This window comes from Scyliorhinus canicula, chromosome 6 (assembly GCF_902713615.1).
Source record: "Scyliorhinus canicula chromosome 6, sScyCan1.1, whole genome shotgun sequence".
Classification (NCBI taxonomy): domain Eukaryota; kingdom Metazoa; phylum Chordata; class Chondrichthyes; order Carcharhiniformes; family Scyliorhinidae; genus Scyliorhinus; species Scyliorhinus canicula.
Genome location: NC_052151.1, coordinates 204,073,928 through 204,091,582, shown reverse-complemented (window position 1 = coordinate 204,091,582; position 17,655 = coordinate 204,073,928). Strand labels below are relative to the sequence as shown.

At 41.4% G+C, this 17,655-nt stretch overlaps 1 protein-coding gene across 1 annotated transcript in view; it reads right to left on the bottom strand.

Annotated features, from left to right (window-relative positions):
• Positions 1 to 483: 483 nt before the first annotated feature.
• Positions 484 to 17,655, bottom strand: part of LOC119967814 (NACHT, LRR and PYD domains-containing protein 3-like) — a 37,328-nt gene continuing 20,156 nt past the window's right edge. Inside the window, exons 5-10 of the mRNA XM_038800826.1 lie at positions 15,517 to 17,254; positions 10,105 to 10,191; positions 9,772 to 9,942; positions 6,252 to 6,422; positions 2,584 to 2,751; positions 484 to 2,444 (exon numbers count right to left, since the gene is read on the bottom strand). Of these exons, the coding sequence (XP_038656754.1) occupies positions 2,357 to 2,444; positions 2,584 to 2,751; positions 6,252 to 6,422; positions 9,772 to 9,942; positions 10,105 to 10,191; positions 15,517 to 17,254 (2,423 nt within the window). The 3' untranslated portion in view covers positions 484 to 2,356. The remainder of the gene's footprint in view (positions 2,445 to 2,583; positions 2,752 to 6,251; positions 6,423 to 9,771; positions 9,943 to 10,104; positions 10,192 to 15,516; positions 17,255 to 17,655) is intronic.

Sequence of the window (17,655 nt, the reverse complement as noted above, 5' to 3'; positions counted from 1 at the left end):
TGGACAGACACTTAGAATAAAGGACCAACAGCATTAAATTTAAATGAAGATATCCCAGTTACATGTGGTTCACTCCACAGGCCAAGGGCAAATGTCGGGATGGCCATCCCAATAAAACTTTCACATATGGATGCAACAACCAAAGGCTGGTGGAGAGGAAGGTGACAGTTCCGATTACTGTTCAGTGGGCAACCCCACTGTGAGTGATTGGTGAGGATTCACTAACCATGCTTGTATGAAGCTGGCATGTTTAGCCAATGGCCCAGAAAAGGGCAGAGATGCTCCAGGAATATCTTTGAGAAAGAGTACGTACTTTATGAAATCAAAAATTGGCTGAACACAACTGTCACCCCTCCCTACTTGTCTGGAGGCTATCCTCGGGAGGGCGCAAAGAGGAGGGGATAAGAAGGGACACCTGAAGACCATTCCTAGCTCCTGTGTGAATGAATTAATCCTGGTCAAATCTTCAAATAAAAAGTCAGACTGAAAATCACCGAAAGGCAATGTTTAATTGACTCAATAATACAATTATCATAACTTAAATATTGACGATACAAATGATGAATTAAAAGTTGTAGATGGGGTCACCCCTGCAACAGTAAGACAAGTAACAGTAGCACAATCAATAAGAGAAGTTGTCAGCTCATTCAATCATCATCAGAAAACATTCACTAGATCACTGATTATTAAATTATAGTTCAGTTCAGTGTCTGAGATTACTGCAGATTGGGAGGTTAATTTCATATCAACTATTTAGGAATTGAATTAACCCATTCCATATTGTCTGTCTGTCTAATATTGTTGATTAGAGAATATGTTTGGAAAAGAGAAGAGCGGGGCCTAGAAACACCAGCAGGTCCGGCTCCTCGGAGATCGGGTGCCACAATCTCAAAGTTAAGGCACACTCACCCAAATTAGCAACACTGTTTATGGGGTTGCCAAATGCCCCAGTCTGGCACTACCGGGTGTCATTTTGGTACTGATCTGCCATTTCCCTGACCACCTGGGGCTACAATGACCTCAGAGCACTCGGGCATGGTCATCGCGTCCGGTCTTAGTTTGTGGAGATTAGTGATTTAAGCCAGCGTCACATCACACTGACAGGTGGGAACATCGCGTGTACCCGAAGATTAGGCGTCAATCCAACTTTATGATGCATTTACATGGATTTAAATATGCAATTAGGTTCACGCCCTCGCTGGGAGTGAACATGATTAGATGGGCTAGGAGTGCCCGTGAGCATCGCAAACTCTTTGGCATCCAGCGCAAATCCTGTTTCAGGGCTCTCAAAGTATTTTCCCGACATAGCAATACTCGAGTCAGGCGCAACACATCATCAAAATCACCCATACAGAGTTTTATAGCACAGAGGTCCTTCGGCCTACCGCTTCAGCATAGGCCACCCAACACCAATCTGTTCTCATCCCATTTTCCTGCACTTAATATGTAGCCCTGTAAGTGCGGCACAGCGTTTAGCACTGCTGTCTTAAGGCGCCGAGGACCCCGGTTCAATCCTGGCCCCGGGTCACTGTCCGTGTGGCGTTTGCACATTCACCCCGGGTTAAAAAGTATGCATGCATCCTTCTATGCTATGGGGTTTCAAATGTTCACTTAAATGCTTCTAAAATGTTGAGATTTCCCACATCTAACACCCTTTCAGCCAGTGAGTTCCAGATTCCCACCACCCTCTAAAACCTTTCCTGAAAGCTCCTTAAATTTCCTTGACCTTAAATCTATGTCCCCTGGTTATTAACCCCTCTCCTAAGGGCAAGAATCTATTCCTATCTAAACTATCTATGTCCCACATAATTTTCAGGTCCCCCCTCAGCTATGATCAAAGAGAAACAATCCCAGTCTAACCAGCCTCTCTTCATAGCTGAAAAACTCCAGCCCAGGCAGTATCCTGGCGAATCTTCTCTGCATTCTTTCCAGTGCAGTCGCATCCTTCTCTAGTGTAGAGACCAGAACATCACACAATACTCTAGCTGTGCCCTAATGAATATTTTATATAGCTCTGTCATAATCTCCCTGCTCTTACATTTTATGCTTTGGCTAATAAAGGCAAGTATCCCTATGCCTTCTGAACCACCTTGGAATGCACCCCAATATCTCTCTGGTCTGTACTTCCCAGCATCCTACAATTCATTGTATATTCCCTTGCCTTGATATTCCTCCCTTTTCAGGGTTGAATTCCATTTGTCACTGTTCCACCCAACTATCATCCTATAATCAAAGGGTTTCCTCACTATTTACCGCACCACCAATTTTCGTGTCAGCTGAAAATGTTCTGATCTTACTTCCCACATTCACATCTAGATCATCAAAATACACTACAGACTGATTAAAACTGGAATTATCACACCGTTACTCTCAGTTGCGGTCGGATTTCCTGCACCGATGCCAGGAGTCTCTTTCCAGTCGGACTAAACCAGTTCCCATCCAGTCTGAAAAAGATAACAAACAGATTCAACAATGTGCAAATACAGAGAGATTATTTTTCAGGAGTTAATATTTCAATAACAATTACAGGCAATAATCACATTCATATTTTATTGATTACATAAAAACTGAACAAATACTCACTCCATCTGCTCCAGGTGCCTGCAGGTCTGTATGAGACGGCAGAGAGTGGGGACAGATTTTTCGGTGAAGGAGTTTGACTGCAGGTTCAGAAACGTTAATGACTGATTTGTACTAAGAGCAAAGGCGAGATCCTCGGCACAAGAATCTGTGAGATGGTTCTTTTCAAGACTGGGGATCAGAGAGAAAAAGACGAGGAATTGAAGTAAATGCACAATATTTGTTAATAAATCAATTGTTCATACGGATATCGCAAACATAATAGAGTAATTATAATGGTAGACATCAATTACCCGCGCATAAGACATTGGAGCAGAATTAGGCCACTCGGCCCATCGAGTCTGCTCTGCCATTCAATAATGGCTGATATTTCTCTCATCCCCATTCTCATGCCTTCTCCTCATAACCTCTGATCCCCTTATTAATCAAGAACCTTTCTATCTCTGTCTTAAAGAGACTCAGTGATTTGCCCTCCACAGTCTTCTTTGGCAAAGAGTTCCACAGATTCAGCACCCTCTGGCTGAAGAAATTCCTCCTTATCTCAGTTTTAAAGAATCACCCCTTTAGTCTCAGATTGTGTCCTCTGGTTCTAGGTTTTCCTTCAAGTGGAAACATCCTCCACATCCATTCTATCCAGCCTCACAGTATCCTGTAAGTTGCAATCAGATCCTCCCTCATCCTTCTAAACTCCAACGAATACAGACCCAAAGTCCACAACCGTTCCTCATACGACAAGCTCTTCATTCGAGGGAACATTCTTGTGAACCTCTTCTGGACCCTTTCCAAGACCAACACATCCTTCCTTACAGGGATACGGGGACCTGTAAGAACTCAAACAGATTTGTCAGACATGACCTCCCTTTGACGAAGCCGTGCTGACTCAGTCCTATTTTATCATGCACTTCCAAGTACTCTGCAATCTCATCTTTAATAACGGACTCTAAAATCTTACCAATGACCGAAGTCAGGCTAACTGGTTTATAATTTCCCGTCTTCTGCCTCCCTCCCTACTTAAACAGCGGTGTTACATTAGCCACTTTCCAGTCCTCTGACTCCAGTGATTCCTGAAACATCACCACCAATGCCTCCACAATCTCCTCACCTACCTCTTTTAGAACCCTGGGGTGTAGTCCAACCGATCTAGATGATTTATCCACCTTCAGACCTTTTCATTTCTCCAGAACCTTTTCCGTAGTGATGGCCACGACATTCAAATGTGCCCCTGATTCCCCTGGGAGCTCTAGCATCCTACTGGTGCCTTCCACCCTGAAGGTTGATGCAAAGTAACTATTCAGTTTGTCTGCCATTTCTCTGTTTCCTATTATTATTGCTCCAGCCTCAATTTCCAGTGGTCTAATGGCTTTTTTTGCTTCTTTCCTACCTTTAGTATATTGAAAAAAACTCTTCCTATCTTCTTTGATATTATTAGCTAGCTTACACTCATATTTCATCTTCTCCCCCCTTATTGCTATTTTAGTTGCCTCTGCTCGCTTTTAAAGGCTTCCCAGTTCTCTAGCTTCCCACTAATTCTCGCCACTTTGTAAGCATTTTTCAAAAAAAAAAAAATGCTGTCCTTGAACTTCCCTCGTCAGCCATGGATGCATCATCCTCCCCTTAGTATGTTTTCTCCTCCTTGGGATGAATTTCTGTTGTGCCTCCTGAATAATTCCCAAAAACTCTTGTCATTGCTGTTCACGGTCTTCCCTGCCAGGCTTCCTTTCCAATCAACTCTGACCAGATCCTCCCTCATGTCTTTCTAGTTACCCTTATTTAATTGTAATACCATGACATCGGATTCCAGTTTCTCCCTCTCAAACTGCAGGGCAAATTCTATCATATTGTGGTCACTGCTCCCTAAGTGTTCCTTCACCATAAGTTCCCTAATCAAGTCTGCCTCATTACACATCACCAAATCCAGAATTGCCTGTTCCCTCACAGGCTCTGTCATGAGCTGCTCCAAAAAAACATCTCTTAGACATTCCACAAATTCCTTTCTTTGGGATCCACTACCAACCTGATTTTCCCAGTCCACCTACTTACTGAAGTCTCCATGATTCTTGTCATATTGCCTTTTTTATATGCATTTTCTTTCTCCTGATTTATTTTCTGCCCCACATCCTGACTACTGCTAGGGGGCCTGCACATAACATAACACCCATCAAGGTCTTTTTACCTTTGCGATTCCTCAACTCCACCCACAGAGATTTTACGCTTTCTGATCCTAAAATGTTTTGTGCTGTCGATTTAACTTAATTCGTTACTAACAATGTAATCCATCCCATTTGCCAATCTGCCTGTACTTTCAATAGGACACATATCCTTGAGATATTTAGATCGCTTCCCTGATCACCTTGCAGCCACGTCTCTATGATGCCCACAACATCGTACCGGCCAATTTCAACGAAGGTTGTAAGGATAAGCACATTAATTACAAACCATTCAGTTTAACTTCAGTGGTAGGGGAGCTTCCAGAAACAATTATTCTTGATTTAATTAGTAGTCACATGGAAAAATGTAGGTTCATTAGGAGCAGCCAGCATTTCTAAAGGAAAAAAATCATGTTTAACTAACTTGGAGGTTTTTGGAGATAACAGAAATGGTTAATAAGGGTAATGTTGTTGATGTGGTGTATATGGACTTTCAGAAGGCCTTTTATAACAAACCTACACAAGGGACAGCAGTAATGTGAATAGAAAATTGGCTGTGTAATAGGAAACAGATTAATGGTCAATAGATGTTTTTCAGGTTGGAGAAAGGATTGTGGTGGAGTTTCCCAGGGGTTGTTGTTGGGACACTTGCTTTTATTGACGTATATTAATCAAGCTCTTGGTCTACAGGGAACAATTCCAAAGTCTGCAGATGTCACAAAACTTGGAAGCATTGAAAACTGTGAGGGGGATACTGCAGAACTTCAAAAGAAGCATGTGGACAGACAATATAAAATAAGGGGTACAATCTTAAGGGGGTGTAGGAGCAGAGGGACCTGGATATGTTTATGATAATTGAAGATGGAGAGCAGCTAATAAAGCATACAGTATCCTTGGCTTTATTAATAGTGGCATAGAGTGCAAGAGCAAGGAAGTAATGAAAAAAAACTTCTACACAACACTAGTTGGACCTCAGATGGAGTATTGTGTACAGTTTTGGGGACCATACTATAGGAGAGATGTAAACATACTAGAAAGTGCACAGATGAGGTTTACAAGAATGGCCCAGTTACGAGGACATATCGGATTGGGGCTGGTCTCCTTGGGGAGAAAAGGCTGAGAGGAGACTTGCGAGGTGTTCAAAAAAATCATGAGAGGGCTGGACAGAGCATTTACGGAGAAATTGTTCCTGTTCATGAAAGGATTGAGAATGCGAGGACGCAATATTAAAGTAATTTGCAAAAGAAGCAAATGCGATGTGAGAAAAAACATTTTCACACAGCGGATGGTCTGGATTCACTGCCTGAATGTGTAATGGCGGCAGGTTAAATCAACGAGATCAAGAGCATGAGATAATTATTTGAATAGAAACAAATTGCAGAGTCAGAATGCACATTTGGAACATTGGTACGGACACGATAGGCTGAATGGTCTCCTTCTGTGCCGTACCTGTATTCTGTGACTTAAAGCAAAATAATGTCAGACCCAGTCATTATAACCACAATCTCTCAGTCTGATACTTACTCCAGTTTCTTTATTTTACAGTCCGGATTCATCAGAACTGCAGACAGTAGCTTCACTCCTGAATCCCCCAGCTGATTATTTTTCAAGGTCAGAAACATCAGTGACTGGTTTGTACTGAGAGCAGAGGCGAGATGCTTGGCACAAGAATCTGTGAGACCATTGTTATACAGCCTGGGAATCAGAGGGAGAAAAATAACAAGAATCAGAGTAAATCTTCAGTGTTTTAAAGATTATTACTGACAATAATAATGCAAAATGTGAGACATTAAAGAAACACAATTTCTATTTCTATTTCCATCACTGCTGCCATGTCTCTGGCATAAGCATGAATGGTATTGAAGGGAATCTGGTATTTAATGACAGGTAAAAAGGAGTATAGATTATAGATTTAAAAACCCAGTTTGAAAACAATTTTCAAATGGATTCTGTCCTAAACTACAGACCTTAATTAATCCCATATAAATTTAAAAACCACATAGTTTACAGAAAAATCTGCAAGCACACAGAATTTGTTTGAAACCTTTGCAAAAGTAATGAACAGTGCAACAATTTCATCAAGGTCAAATTAACACCAGAGTTAACATGAATCTGCCATTGTTTAAAATGTGAATATTATAACAGTCAGAAAATACCAACCTAATGGTAAGTGAAAGATTACATTTCAACACACAGAAGGTATCCAAACATGCAACATAGTCAAGCCTATGTTGCACATTGATGATTGACAACAAATCATCAAATCAAATGTATTAAAGACTCACCCAAACCAATCAGCATGTTACAGGGGTAGGAATAGATTGACTCAGATTGATAACAAATTCCTTAAGGATAGTGGTCCGGGCAGCCATCTGTATTCCTGAATCACCCTATGCTATTTACCTGACTATTTGCTATCTTTATTCCGTACTTTCATATTTCTATTCGAACCCTAAATCTGCGCAAGCTGTTTTTCTTTGAGCAAGAAACCATTACTGTATTTTCAAAGTTCAAGTCGTTTGTAAGCTACTAAGTTTAATTATATCTCGGAAAAGTCTTTTGCTGGCAGGGGCTTTCTTGAGAATATTTGATTTGTAACCACAAGAAGATTTTAAACTCTCAATTATAATCAATACACACACAATAAAGATTACATTTTGCATCCGAGACGGATAGTTTAAATTTCTGCTTAGTTGAGTGTATACGAGACTACACTTAACCACGGGTAGATTTCAACAAGCATCCTCCATTGAGAGATTGGCAACCTTCATTGAGAGGCACATCCAATTTTCATGGTCATCATTAGACCTTTATTTTTTTTTCTTGATTTCACATGTCACCATCTACCATGGTGGGATTCAAACCCAGGTTCCCAGAGCATTACCTTGGATTGATGCACGAGTCCAGTGACAATATTAACAAGTCACTGACTCTCCAGTTGGTTGCTGACATAGATCAAGAAAAGTGCTCATACTGTACCAACCACTGTCCATCCTCCATCTGAAAACTATCTTTCACCACTACCGTCTGTTTCCTGACACGGAGACATTTTATATCTATGCTACCACTATCCCTTTGATGTGATGGACTTCAACTTTGCCAAGTTTATTTGTGCCTATTAATAATTAGCAGCAATTTTATAATAATATTGCTGATACTAACAACAATGAACATAGTTTATTAAGAATATAACACATGATGATAATTGCTGTTGACAGCTGTACCTTAAAGTAGAGAGTCTGAAGCTCACCTCTTAATCTCTCTCTTTTCTGAATAAACTAATTAATTGATTTGCCTTTTGGTGACCTGTCCTAATATCTCCTTATCCTTGGTGCACAAATCTATTGAATATTGTTCCTGTGAAGAACCTTGGGAATCTTACTTTGCTAAAGGTCCTTTATAAATGCAAGTTGCTGTCAATATTAATAACACAGTGACTGATATTAATGGTGTTAGACAGTGTTAGACATCCCATTATCATAAACACAATCTTACAGTCGGGGCCACAGACTGATAGTTTAACTGCCTTTGCAGCATATTTATAGCAGTTTCTATTTTAAGTGGACAAGTTTTAAAGTTTAAATCTATAGCTGAATGTATAATTAAAGTTAGTGAAACTGTACAGTACAATACCATGTATGCTAAACATTTTATTGTTTCGTCCACATTTTTATTCTGTACAGTACAATACCATGTATGCTAAACATTTTATTGTTTCGTCCACATTTTTATTCTGTTCCGTTTTACTGAGAATAATTTTCCATTATTTAAAGTTCCCCTCCTGATTCATGCAGTTTATTGGAACTCACATTCAGACCCATCAGTGACTGGTTTGTACTGGGAGGAGAGGTGAGAATTTGTGAGGCTGTTATTACCGGGCTTGGAGATCAGAGACAAACACATTATAGCAATCGGATTAAATCCGTGGATTTGATCAATAACACTAATACCAATAGTGATAATAATGTGCAATGTTTATTAATGACACTATTACTGAGAAGTAAACTCCTTGAAGGACCAACATGCACTGCTGATAAAGGGCAGCTTGCACACACGCTGTCCTTGGATTTCCAGATGGCAGTTGAAAGGTGCCACAGCAAAGGTGATTGCAGAAAATAAAAGCACAGGATGTAGGGGTTAACATATTAGCATGAACAGAAGGTTGTGTAACTGGCATAAAATACCGTATGAATAAATGGGTCCTTGTCTGATTGGCAGGATGTGACGAGTGGAATCATGCAGGAGGTTTGCTGGGGCTCAACATTGAACAATTTATATCAATGACGGGGAGTGAAGGCATGGTAGTTAAATTTGTAGATGACAAAGACAGGTAGGTCAGTATGTTATAAGAGGACACAAGGAGGTTGCAGGCAGATATAGATGGGTTGAGTGAGTGGGTAATAATCATAGATTTTATGTAATTTACAGTTAAGAAGGAGGCCATTTGGCCGATCTTTCCAAGGGCGGTCTACACCAGCCCTTGGAAAGTACACCCTACTTAAGCCCACACCTCCACCCTGTCCCTGTCACCCCACCCAACATTTGTGGACACCATTGCAATTCAACATGGCCAATTCACCTAACCTGCACATCATTTGGACTTTAATATTTTTAAGGCAGAGGTAAATGGATCTTTGTTAGGCAAGGCAATTAAAGATAATGGAGATATTTGGGAATCTGTAAGTTAAAACACACAGGAGATGGGCAGTTCCTATGGCGTCGCGTACCCAGGTTCGATCCCAGCCCCGGGTCATTATCTGTGTGGAGTTTGCACATTCTCCCAGTGTCTGTGTGGGTTTCATCCCCACAACCCAAAGATGTGCAGGTTAGGTGGATTGGCCACGCTAAATTGCTCCTTAATTGGAAAAAAATAACTTGGTACTCTAATTTTATTTTAAAATTAGCAGTGATCTTATTTGAATGTTGGAGAAGGCTCGAGGGGGCAATTGGTATACTTCTGCTCCTATTCCATAGGTTTGTATGTAATGTACAGTGTCAGATATCCAGTTGTTATAAACATAATTTCTCACAATCTGGTACTTACTCCAGGTTCTGTATTTTACAATCTGGATTCCTTAGAGTTGCAACCAGTCGTTTCACTCCTGAATTTCCCAGTTTATTATAACCCAAATCTAGATGTGTCAGTGACTGGTTTGCACTGAGAGCAGAGGCGAGATCATCGGCACAAGAAACTGAGAGATTGTTATTATCCAGCCTGGAGATCACAAGAGATAAAAACAATTGCAATTTGGATAAAATAATTGGACATGCATAAGGTTTCTACTATGGATATTAGGACTATTACTGGTTTGAGTTGTTTTCTGATAATCATTTAGTGTCAAACATTCAGTTATTATAAACACAATCTGGTACTTACGCCAGTTTCTGTATTTTACAATCCGGATTCCTCAGAGCTGCAGACAAGAGTTTCACTCCTGAATCTTCCAGGTTATTGTGACTCAGTCTAACAGAGAGTAAGAAACACATTAAAATGGGCTAAACATTCAGCGAGGAGCAGAGAAAAAGGAGCTGGTTTATTTTTGGGTCAGAAACGTAGGACTGGCGGGAAACTGATTGAAGTTATGATAGGGGCTTTTCACAGTAACTTCATTGAAGCCTACTCGTGAGAATAAGCGATTTTCATTTCATTTCATTTCATTTGTGTGGGGATGTCAGTAACCGTTATGGAGATGGGTTTCTTGTTCACCTAGAGCCAGTGGGGTGGGGGGGGGGGGGGGGGAGAATGGGAGAACAGCATTACTGAGACCTGCTTGTTCCAAGGGAGAAATCTGTGGTTTGTGTCAAAGCCTCAAAGCACCACAGAGAAGTGAGATGTTGCAGGGAAGTCAGAGTGACAAATCCCCAGGGCCTGACGGTTTCCAACCGAGGGTGAAAAAGGAAGTAGGGAGGAACATCGTAGTTGCCCTACTTAATTAGGGAGAGCCAGCATTGATTCACATCAGGTAGGCCATTCCTGACAAACTTAATTGATTTTTTTGAGGAGGTCCACAACGATTGTGATCAGTGATGTGAGGTCTTCAGTAACAAGGGCACAGATGTCTGTGACCATTTGCCTGGAGAGTCGGTCTCCTTCATCACTGGGTTTTGAGCATGTCAAGATAGCTCAGTCTTCAGCGATAGTTTCTGTGTTGAAGATTTAGCGTCTATTGCCTTCCTTACCCCTTTCATTTTTTGTGCCCTTCTGATGATCAGATTGGCATTCTTCCTGCACAGGGCATTGCCTCTCATTCAACATCAGACAGCACTACCTCATTGCCTTGACCCTTCCTTCTGGGCAGGTGACCACCCAATTATTCTTGGTAGTCTTGCTCCCTGCTCTTGTGCTTCAGCAACACTATGGAATGTCAACCCTGTTCTAATCCACACTGCCACCTGCGCTGCTCAGCACCATGGACAACCCCCAAGTGCCAAATTCTTCCTTTGCTCCACTGCCCTTCTTTTGCGGCTGGTGTGATGTGATAGGGTAGCCATGACTGGCTTCTCACTTTGCACACAGTTTCAAATTAAAATATAGACCAAATGAAATTATCTCTGGATTGTCTTCTGAGGCACATGCAAAGGGTCCAGCAGATTAAAGAATGAAACCTGTGGCACAAAGAACATTGTGGCAAGAAGTTGTGATTCATCGGGAACTGGCAGCAGTACTCAGCGAAGAATATCAAATGTGTTGATAGGGGCTCCACATAAACCAGGCAGGGATCAGCACCCTTGCCAATCAGATAATTAGGCTGTGGACTGGACTTTAAACTAACTAATGGGATGGGGGATGGGGTTCCTGATTTGAGTGAAAGAGACAGAAATCCAAAGAGAACGACTGAGGCATTACAGCAATGTGGGTAAGGACGAGCAGAAGGGGACAGGATGGGTCAGAGAGTTTTCCAAAAATTGTACATCAGCAAATAGGATCATGCAGGGAATAAATTTAAATAATCTGTCAATTTTTTTTATCAGAACACGCAAAGCATCTACAATAAGATAGGTAAACTTGTGGCACAAAGAGAGGTAAATAAATTAGAGTTACTCGCTATTGCAGAGAAATGGTTAATAAATGATCAAAATTTGGAAATAAATATTCCAGGGTACACAATCAGAAAGACAGACAGAATAACAATGGAGGTGGAGTGAACCTGATTGTAAAGAATGCCAGAAGGATATTTGTGAAAATGCGTCTGACTTCAGAAGGATCATGAAGTAGAATCAGTATGGGATGGGGTTAAATTAGGAAGTGTAAGCGTCAGAAAACATTGATGGGAGTCATTGATAGGCCCTCTAATTGTAGTTCCATAATTAGTCAGAGCACTGAACGAGAAACTATTGGTACTTCTAACAAATACAATGTAATAATTACAAAGGGTTTTAATCTTCATATAGTCAGGGACAAGCAAATTGGCAAGAATGGCCTAGAAGATGTATTTTGAGTCATAGAATAGAATCTTAGAATCCCAACAGTGCCAAAGGAGGCCATTTGGCCCATTGAATGCACTGACAATCTGAAAGAGCACACTACCGAAGCCCACTTCCCACGCTGTCCCCATAACTCCACCTAACCTGCCCATCTCTGGACCGTGGAAGAAAACTGCAGCGCCCGGATGAAACCTACGCAGACATGGGAAGAACGTGCAAAATCCACAGGCAGCCACCCAAGGCTGAAATTGAACCCAGATTCCTGGCGCTGTGAAGCAGCAGTGCTTACCACTGTGCCATCGTACCACCCGTGGATTGTTTTTGTTGCACTTTCTTGGAACAATATGTTGTGAAATTGATGAAGGATAAGCTAAAGTGCCCAATTTCTTTTTCCAATTAAGGGGCCATTTAGCATGGCCAATCCGCCTACCCTACACATCTTTCGGTTGTGGGAGCGAGACCCATGCAGACACGAGGAGTGTGTGCAAACTCCACATCGACAGTGACCCGGGGCCAAATCAAATCTGCGTCCTAGGCACCATGAGGCAACAGTGCTAACCACTGGGTCACTGTGCCTCCAGCTGAAGAATAAGCTGTCTCAGGTCTAGAAGAGTGTAACGAAGCAGGGTTAATCGGTAATTCCACAGGAAAATAGTGATGGTTCAAATGAATTCCTTGTGAAGTCTGAAAGCGGTGTATTTCAATCGCAAATAAAAATCTTAAAATGTAAACAATGGTATGGAGGGGAGCAATGGCAATGGCTAATTGGGTAAATAGACTGAAAGGTATTGCTGTAACTAAACAGTAGAAAACATTCAAAGAAACTACAGAAAACTATTGAACAAAAATATATTCTATTGAAAAACAAATATGTAGCAAGATCCATCGTGCTCACTCAGGAAGTTAAAGATATCATCACATTATAATAGGCTGACAATGTTGCAAAAAGAAAATAGCAGCAAGTCTAAGGATTGTGAATGTTTTAGAAAACAGCAATGTTGAAACTTCGGTAAAGTGGGGAATAAATAGATGTGTAAACGAGCTAGAAATATTTAAACAGATTGTAAGAGTTTTTATTCGTATGTAAAAAGGAAGAGAGCTGCAAAAGTAAACTTTGGTCCCTTAGAAGCAGACGGGAGAAATGATCACAGGGAATGAGGAAATGCCAGAGGTACTGAACAAATAGTTTGTGCTCATCTTGCAGAGTAGGCCACTAATTTTAATGACGGTAACCTGGGGTAAAGAGCAAATAAATAATTATTAGCAGAGAATAATTATAGGAGAAACTGAAGAGACTAAATTCTGGAGTTTGGAACCCCACCACACCGGGACCTGATGACCTACATTCTCCAATTCTAAGAGATTGTTGCGGAGAAAATGGATGCACGAGTTCTGATTTTCCAAAATTCCTCCATTAGTGGAAAGTCCAATTTGGAAGTTGCCAAATGTTACTTTTCAAGCAAAGAGGAAGAGAGAAAAAGTTAACTACAGGCCTGTTAGCCTATCATCAATCACTGGGTAAATTGCTGGCATTTGTTATGAAGGAAGTCTTACCAAAGCACTTAGAAACGCATAATATCATTAGAACAAGGCAACAAGGTTTTACTGAGGGAAATCTTGTTTGTCAAATTTATTGGAGTTTTTTGAGGATGGTGCTAATAGGGTAGATGAAGGGGAAACAGTAGATGTAGTATACATGGATTTCCAAAAGCCATTCGATAATGTGCCAGAGAAAAAAAGGGCAAAAGACAAGAGAAGGACTCATGGAAAAAACAGAAGTTGCTGGACAAACTCAGCAGGTCTGACAGAATTGGTGGAGAGAGAGAAATGTCGAGTTTAAGTGGGGCAGATTCCTGGAACTTCTCCTGGTTCTCCAGTGGAGTGCACTCTGGGTATAAATGTGTAACAGAGCAATTGAGCCTTTAAAACAGCGCCAGTTGCCTCATTTAAGGTGCAGAGGTGGGAGCAATTTTAAATCATTAGACTTGAAAAGATCTCTTGACATAATTTTCTAACCAAGATATTTCACCCTCCAATCTGGAAACCATTTAATTATTTATGGTATACAGGACTTGCGCCCCCTTGTCAACCCTTTATACAAGATACAGGTGAGATGGTAAATAGCTACCATGTAAACAAACTTAGGATTGGCACTGGAATTTGTAGCCACCGAAGTTGGCCATTCCCTCAATACAAAATGGAGGAACGCAAAGCTTGCAGGGTAAAATGGACAAAGTTTGCAGCACAAGCAGGCTGCAACAAGCCACTGTGTATTCTGTCTGCTAAGAGAGCAGACAGCACCGAAACGAACATTCCACATACTAATGAGGCAATCTCCGGGACAGTTAACACAGTAATGGAACGATCCCAGGGACAATGGACACAAATAGGGAAGTGATTGCAACATTGTATAGGATACCAGACACACCGGCACCAGCGGGGTTCGAAGACAAAGCACCTGAAGGCCCGCCCAGTAGCCGAGGGACAGCCTCAGTATTGGGGGGATTCAAACAAATCGATTGGGAAGAGACCCAATCGATCCCCAGCAGATAGAGGGTCCGCCCAAAAGGGTGCGAAGCCCTAGGACCTAAAAAAAAGACAGGTCCCAAACTTAGTTCGTTCTTCTTGACCAGCCCTCCTCTCTTGACCCCAGCCCTCTCGACCAGCCTTTACTGAAGAAGACCTTGACCGAGAGAGAGGAGAGGTTCGGAAGGCAGCCACCAGCAAGTAAGTGTCTCACAACAATCGCTACCAGAGATAGACACTCCTGACCCCTTTTTAACCCGTACCAACCTGAAGTCTGTGGACCCAGTGCAGAGCAAGAGGCCTTGTCCCCTGATCCGGCAGTTCCTTTTAAGATAAGTATTGGTCTATTTAGTGGTAGGGATAGTTTAGTCATCTTAGCGTGTGCATGAGTAGTTTATAATTGTATTATAATAAACTAATTTGTTTGAACTTACTAATTGGTGTATGGTTTTATTGCTTTGAACTTGACCTTGAAACTTGTGGCGGTATCTTAACGACCTGGCGACTCCAAAGCTAAGTAACGAAACAGAGCCAAATTGAGTGTTAAGCACACTCACCCAGAACGAGCAACAAATTTAAGGTTATAAATAGATATTATTGTATAATTATGCTGAAAAATATAAAATTGTTCAAATCACCACAAAGAGCACCAATTAGCAACTTGTACATCATTCTTATTTTTCACTTCAGCATTATACACATGACTTCTTATTCTGTAAAGTTTTTCAAACTCGATCTCTTTGCTTAGACTAAAAGGTACTTTTGTTCCCATTTTGTAACATAGCAAAAGTTTTTCCAACAATTAAAATATCAGCTATAGGACAAAACAATCGGTTACCTCAACTCTTGGCATTTGTGCAGAACGGATACCAGACGCTGGAGTCCTTCACGCTGAATGAAGCAGAACACTAGATCGAGGTGTTTTATTGTATCACAGAGTCCAATGACATGAGACAGAACCGCACAGTCAATCGGGGTCAGTCGCAATTCAGTAAATGTAAGCGTTTTCACAGATCCTAATGTGGAACAAGCCAGTGTTTTATTCTGAGACTCAAACAGGTAGTGCAATGTGTTCAGGAGGTTCCTTTTTCCAGTTTCTGTCTCTGTGTTTCCAATGTGACCTACAACCTTCTCCTTCACCCAGTCGATCACTCGGCAGGTTGTTTGATGGAGAAACGGACCCAGAAACTCCTCCAGATGCCGAGCCGATTGTGGGGAGGAGAGACCAGCAACAAAACGGAGAAATATCTCAAATTGCCCGTCTTCCATGCACTGAGCTTCATTGAGGAGTTTCCGGATGTCTTTGGGCGGCGGAGTCAGAAATTGTGCGAGTGCAGCTACAAACTCTTGGATGGTGAGGTGTGGGAATGTGTAAACCACCCTCTGGGCAGAATCATCTCTCTCCAAAAGTTCCATCATGAAACCAGACAAGAACTGCGAAGGTTGCAGATTGTACTTGATCAAATCTCCATTTTCAAAAACAATCTTCTTCTCGGAAACTCCCATGAAGGCCATCTCACCAAGCTTCAGAAACACATCACGAGGGTTTTCATTCTCTGGGCTATGGTTTTTCAGAATATTGTAAATATAGTAGGAATATAGTTGGGTGATGGTCTTGGGAACTTGCTGCTGTTTCCTGTCTCTTTGTTTGAAGGACGGACCCAGTGACAGACCGAGGATCCAGCAGTAGGAAGGGTTGTAGCACATGGTGTACAGGATCTTGTTCTCCTCCACATGTTTGAAAACATCTGTTGCCACCGCCTGATCTTCAAAAAACTTGTTGAAATATTTCTTCCGTTCATCGCCAACAAATCCCAGGATTTCTGCCCAGACACTGATCTCAGCCTTTTCCATTCGATGTAATTCAGTGGGGCGGCTGGTCACTAGCACTGAACATCCTGGGAGCAGCTTGTGCTGTATTAAACTGTACACAATGTCAGACACTTCACACCAGCATTCGGGATCTGTGCACATGGACTGAGGGTCTGTATTTCTCCGATTGTCAGAAAAATCAATACTGTCATTGAATTCATCCAAACTATCAAATATAAACAGCAATCCCTCTGGGTTCTTCCAGAGCTCTCCCAGAACATTCCCAAAGTAAGGATACTGATCCAATATCAGATTCCTCAGGTTTATTCTACAGTTAATTATGTTCAAATCCCGGAACTTAAAACTGAAAACAAATTGAAAGTGTGGGTATATTTTCCCAGTGGCCCAATCATAAACGATCTTTTGTACCATTGTTGATTTTCCAATCCCAGGGACTCCACTCACTGCTGCTGAACTCCCAGATTTGGATTTTCTCCAGGAAAAACTACTCTGAAACAATTGATCAGTTCGTATTTTTTCTAGTTCTCTCCGAAGGTGTTTCTCTCTCCACTCTTCATGGTCTCGGCCTCTTGCCAGCAGTTCATGTTCTACAAGTGTCCGGTCTCGAACATTAGAAATGACTGTTAACTCAGCATATCGATCAACCAGCTGGAAAATCTTAACCTTCTCCTTTATTAAGACAGTGTTCACTCTCAGTGTTTCAGTTTGTACCCGAAGCGTCTCCTTGTGCTTCTGTTGGACAGCTTCAATTAGAACAGACAGTGGTTTTCAATGTTAGTTGTATTAATATAACCTGTCAACAACATTTTGCTGAAGCGACAGATTTAATTCAATAAAATTTCAAGTGAATGGAAAGTTCGCTTGAAAGTGAACCAACGCTGAGAAAATTCTGACAAGATTCTATATTTATTGAACAGATGATCTGATCTTCTCTTTCTGTTAATGAGTCTTGTCCAGCTAGCTCTGTACTATAGGCATCACAAATTCACACGTGATCCTGATTATACAACATTAGAGAATATAGTAGTTCAATCTTTGAATCCTGCAGTGGTGTTTATATTCTGCAGCAATGGGAAACAGACCGCTGGATATCGGTAGGGGATCAGCACCAAGATTGCTCTGGAGTCCCATTGCTACCACATCA